The sequence below is a fragment of the Mercenaria mercenaria genome, chromosome 10, assembly GCF_021730395.1.
Source record: "Mercenaria mercenaria strain notata chromosome 10, MADL_Memer_1, whole genome shotgun sequence".
NCBI classification, from domain to species: domain Eukaryota; kingdom Metazoa; phylum Mollusca; class Bivalvia; order Venerida; family Veneridae; genus Mercenaria; species Mercenaria mercenaria.
In genome coordinates this window covers 24227555-24233554 of record NC_069370.1, presented here as the reverse complement: position 1 = coordinate 24233554, position 6000 = coordinate 24227555, and the positions used below count along the sequence as shown (strand labels likewise).

General features: G+C 36.6%; 1 protein-coding gene across 1 annotated transcript in view; it reads right to left on the bottom strand.

Moving 5' to 3' along the window:
• Nucleotides 1-457: 457 nt before the first annotated feature.
• LOC128559835 (ankyrin repeat and SOCS box protein 3-like) overlaps nt 458-6000 on the bottom strand; it is a 72328-nt gene continuing 66785 nt past the window's right edge. Inside the window, exons 8-9 of the mRNA XM_053552529.1 lie at nt 5277-5443; nt 458-717 (exon numbers count right to left, since the gene is read on the bottom strand). Coding sequence (XP_053408504.1) covers nt 485-717; nt 5277-5443 — 400 coding nt within the window. The 3' untranslated portion in view covers nt 458-484. The remainder of the gene's footprint in view (nt 718-5276; nt 5444-6000) is intronic.

The window sequence follows — 6000 nt, the reverse complement described above, 5'->3', positions numbered from 1 at the left end:
AAGTACTTTTATGTTGACTGGATCACCTTGACCTTCAAACATTTACCACATTTTCCAATTTAGGACATTTTTTTCATTTCTATATGGATCCTTTTCTTACCTTCAAAGAATTTTCAAGAGCAAACTAGCATTTACACATTACTTATTTTCAAAATACACAGCCCCAATCATCCTTTTTTAAAAGTTATTGTTTCTTTTCCATTGCCATGGCAACCAGAATTATCAATTGAATAAACTTCTTTGATCGACTTTGGTAAATGACTACCCTTGGAACAAAAAGGCCAAGTTTCATCAACTTCCACCAAAGTGTTTCAGAGATGTCATTTGAAAAGTGTGGACAGATGGATGGCAGACAGATGGATGGATGACATTATGCTGAGTGATCACAATAGCTCATCCAGAACTAATTTGAGCTAACAAGCATCATCACAATTTGCCAAATAAGAGATAACACTGATACAATTTATTAAAGTTTAATTTCATTTTACACATCAACAGTAGCAAAAAGTTGGTCAAGTTTAATTTCTTCCCTTTCCAGTCTCTCAAAAGCACTCAACACTACTTCAGAAAATGGGAGGTCATCTTCAATAAGAATGAAGTTTTTGATCAGATGTGGAGATGGTAAAGCTTCAACTGATTTCTTTGTATAGCCTGTAGATTTTATAAGCTGTAAGATGACAGTTCGTCGACACAAGCTCTGTAGATTGAACAGTTCATCTACAAAACAGAAAAAACATACTTTTGTCAAAATCATATTCAACAATTTGATTTTATATTTAAGAAATAATATATCTCATCCAGTGATTTGTCGTTGAATAAATCATTGGTTGGAGTTCAGATGCGAAGGAATTATATCATGAGGGCCCAGCCTGAGTGATATAGTAATACGCATCTGAACGACAAACAATGATTTATTCAGGAGCAAATCACTAAATGAGATATATTATTTCAATTCTAACATGTTACCAAGGATTTTTAAGTACATCCTTGATGACATTTATTAAATATTTGCCCGTTTTCAATCAGTTTCTTTATCAGCGCGCCGATATGCCGTTTGACGCCATGACGTAATAATTGTGATGTCAGAACAGTGATTTGTTGTATAGTAATTCACTGTTTTCTGCCTTCTTTGTTTAATAGGAAAATGAATCGTATCGTGTTAGAATAAGCGATATCTGTTTTCAAAGTTCAGGCCCTTGTGACCTTTATCTGTTGACCTGGGGTCATCTACTTCATAATCCCAATCATGATACCAACAAGAGGACCATGATGGTCCTGAATCGCTCACCTCTTCCCACATGACCCAGTTTTGAGTATGACGTTGTTTTTTCTATTATTTGACACAGTGACCTAGTTTTTGAGCTCATGTGTCCCAGTTTTGAACTTGACCTAGATATTATCAAGATAAATATTCTGACCAACTTTCATGAAGATCCATTGAAAAATATGGTCTCTAGAGAGGTCACAAGGTTTTTCTGTTATTTGACCTATTGACCTAGTTTTTGAAGGTACGTGACCCTGTTTTGAACATTACCTAGATATCATCAAGGTGAACATTCTCACTAATTTTCATGAAGATCTCATGAAAAATATGGCCTCTAGAGAGGTCACAAGGTTTTTTTATTATTTGACCTACTGACCTAGTTTTTAAGGCATGTGACCCAGTTTCAAACTTGATCTAGATATCATCAAGGTGAACATTCTGACCAATTTTCATGAAGATCCATTCAAGGGTATGGCCTCTAGAGAGGTCATAAGGTTTTTCTATTATTTGACCTACTGACCTGGTTTTTGATGGCATGTGACCCACTTTAAAACCTGATCTAGATATCATCAAGATGAACATTCAGACCAACTTTCATACAGATCCAATGAAAAATATGGCCTCTAGAGAGGTCACAAGGTTTTTCTATTATTTGACCTACTGACCTAGTTTTTGACGGCACGTGACCCACTTTCAAGCTTGACCTAGATATCATCAAGGTGAACATTCTGACCAATTTTCATGAAGATCTCATGAAATATATGGCCTCTAGAGAGGTCACAAGGTTTTTCTATATTTAGACCTACTGACCTAGTTTTTGACCGCACGTGACCCAGTTTCAAACTTGACCTAGATATCATCAAGATGAACATTCAGACCAACTTTCATACAGATCCCATGAAAAATATGGCCTTTAGAGAGGTCACAAGGTTTTTCTATTATTTGACCTACTGACCTAGTTTTTGACCGCATGTGACCCAGTTTCGAACTTGACCTAGATATCATCAAGGTGAACGTTCTGACCAATTTTCATGAAGATCTTGTGAAAAATATGGCCTTTAGAGAGGTCACAAGGTTTTTCTATTTTTAGACCTACTGACCTAGTTTTTGATGGCATGTGACCCAGTTTCGAACTTGACCTAAATATCATCAAGGTGAACATTCTGACCAATTTTCATGATGATCTTGTGAAATATATGGCCTCTAGAGAGGTCACAAGGTTTTTCTATTTTTAGACCTACTGACCTAGTTTTTGAAGGCATGTGACCCAGTTTCGAACTTGACCTAGATATCATCACGATGAACATTCTGACCAACTTTTATAAAGATCCCACAAAAAATGTGACCTCTAGAGTGGTCACAAGCAAAAGTTTACGGACGCACGGACGCACTGACGACGGACGACGGACACCGCGCGATCACAAAAGCTCACCTTGTCACTTTGTGACAGGTGAGCTAAAAATGAAGGCTCTCAAAATACTGAGTAGAAACTATTTTCAAGGTTGAGGTCCCTGTGACCTTGACCCTTTGACTTACTGACCTGAAAAACAACAGAGGTCATCTACTTAATAGCCCAATCAAAGTATCAAGTCTAAGATTCAAGGTCAAGTGGTCTTCATGTTACTGAGCGGAAACCGTTTTCAAGTTCAGGTCCCTGCTGACCCCGAAAACAGAAGGGGTCAACTACTATATAAGCCAAATCATGCAACTAAGTTTGAAGGTTCTTGGTCAAGTGGTTCTCAAGGTATTGGTCCTAAACCATTTTCAAGCGTCAGACCCCTGTGACCTTGACCTTTGACTTACTGATCCTAAAAACACTAAAATGTCATCTACCGGTACTTCATAAGCCCAATCACGCTATAAAATATGAAGATTCTGGGTCATATGGTTCACAAGTTACTGCGTGGAAACCTTTTTCAGGGTTCAGATCAATCATGCTTCCATGATTGAATGTTCTGTGTCAAGTGGTTCTTAAGTTATTGTGTGGAAACTGTTTGCTCTACTGAAAGATGGACTAGCCGACAAACTGACCGGCATAACCGACATGTGCAAAGCAATATACCCCCACTTCTTCGAATTTCAAAGCGGGGTGGCAAAACATAATTAGAAAGGGAGTCTTTTTTGTCATACACGAGGGACATCACGATCCTTGATTACTTAATTAAAATTAAGAAAAAAAATCCACATAACCATATAGGGAACACTATCCCAGCCCACTGCTGATCATGTTTTAAGGAAACAAGAGCACCGCCTTGCGGGTGCTGACGCTCATCTGATTTTTTTTTGCATAATAGAAAAATTGTCCTATCCATGATTTTCTAAGTCCAAAAAGGGCCATAATTCTTGCAAAAAGCAGGATGGAGTTATGTTTCTTGCTGTACATAGTCAGCTTATGATGGTGAACAACTGTTGCAAGTTTCAAAGCAATAGCTTGTATAGTTTAGGAGAAGGCTGACCTAAACATAAAACTTAACCAATAAATCTGATATTTTGTAAGTCCAAAAGGGGCCATAAGTCTTGCAAAAAGCAGGACAGAGTTATGTTTCTTGCTGTACATGGTCAGCTTATGATGGTGAACAAGAGTTGCAAGTTTCAAAGCATTAGCTTTGATAGTTTATGAGAAAAGCTGACTTAAACATATTACTCAACCAAGAAAACTGATTTTCTAAGTCCAAAAGGGGCAATAATTCGTGAAAAAAGCAGGATGGAGTAATGTTTCTTGATGTACAGGGTCAGCTTATGATGGTGAACAAGTGTTGCAAGTTTCAAAGCATTAGCTTTGATAGTTTATGAGAAAAGCTGACTTAAACATATTACTCAACCAAGAAAACTGATTTTCTAAGTCCAAAAGGGGCAATAATTCGTGAAAAAAGCAGGATGGAGTAATGTTTCTTGATGTACAGGGTCAGCTTATGATGGTGAACAAGTGTTGCAAGTTTCAAAGCAATAGCTTTGATAGTTTAAGAGAAAAAGTTGACCTACACATAAAACTTAACCAAGAAATCTGATATTTTCTAAGTCCAAAAGGGGCCATAAATCTTGCAAAAAGCAGGATGGAGTTATGTTTTTTGATGTACAGGGTCAGCTTATGATGGTGAACAAGTGTTGCAAGTTTCAAAGCAATAGCTTTGATAGTTTAGGAGAAAAGTTGACCTAAACATAAAACTTAACCAAGAAATCTGATATTTTCTAAGTACAAAAGGGGCCATAAATCTTGCAAAAAGCAGGATGGAGTTATGTTTCTTGATGTACAGGGTCAGCTTATGATGGTGAACAAGTGTTGCAAGTTTCAAAGCAATAGCTTTGATAGTTTAGGAGAAAAGTTGACCTAAACATAAAACTTAACCAAGAAATCTGATATTTTCTAAGTACAAAAGGGGCCATAAATCTTGCAAAAAGCAGGATGGAGTTATGTTTCTTGATGTACAGGGTCAGCTTATGATGGTGAACAAGTGTTGCAAGTTTCAAAGCAATAGCTTTGATAGTTTAGGAGAAAAGCTGACCTAAACATAAAACTTAACCAGGCAACGCCGACGCCGACCAAGTGATGACAATAACTCATCATTTTTTTTTTAAAAATCAGATGAGCTAACAAAATGATTTGAAGGTGTTTGTTAGCGGGTCAACCTAGGAACATTTCTGTGAAATTATTTCTGAATTGGACTTGAAGTTTATAAGAAGAAGATAATGACTTTAAATCTTTGATTTCCATGACTTTGACCCTTAAGCTGGAGTCTGGGTCTTACATGGGAAATGTTCACGATTGGTGACGAAGCTTCAGAGTAAACATTAAATAATTTATGGCATTTTTATACAGCAAAGGTCTCAACTCTTTTACCTACTGGTCCAATTTGGCACACAATCAGACTTGACCAAGTACATTTTCTCCATGTTAGAATAAGACTGCTTCAGAAATGTGAATGCTAGTGAAGAAATGAACCGATTAGTAGCAACTGCTGACAGAAAACTCCTAGGAGCGCATTTTGGGCTCGGGAGCTAATGATCATATTACCTGGACTAACAACAGTTCTATATTGATCTCCCATTTGCTCTTTAAGCAGTCTCTCCCTGTTGTCAGTTTGAGCACAAGTAGTCAAGTGACACTGTAGTTTTCGTATGACTGTATGCCGTATGGCATTTGTAGAAACAGAATTACTACCTTGTTTCGACCAGAACAATCTGAAAACATTATTTATATTATTAGATGTATATAAGAATTACAAGGGCAATCCAACATTAGATTTTTAAGCTTATGTGGACACATAACAACTAAAAAACCTCTTACTTTCTCCCTCAATATAATATGCTTAAATTTCATTCTGACAGCAGGAAGAAACTTTTGGCTTTGAAAAATCGAAAAGTTAATGACCATGGTACTGACAAAGGGCAAACTGTAAGACCTCTGGCAAAACATTGGTACGGGTCTAAAAATATGTCCACACTTATTATGCCATTGTTTTTCCTGGAAAATCCTTTAGATAAGGATGATATGAGAGTCCAGTGGTACAAACTTACTGACAAAATATTTTTTAAAGTAACCAAAAATATTGTGCAGAAGGGAGTCAATCATGGCACCACTTGAAATAATGGAGAAAATCAACATTCTTCTTGTATTTTTACCAACACGTATTTTCACTAACATGTATTTTCTCTCATTTCATCATTTTTCATTTTCGTATATACATTTTATACTAAACTTGGTGAAAATGAAAGAGTCTAGCTTAATTTTGATTTAG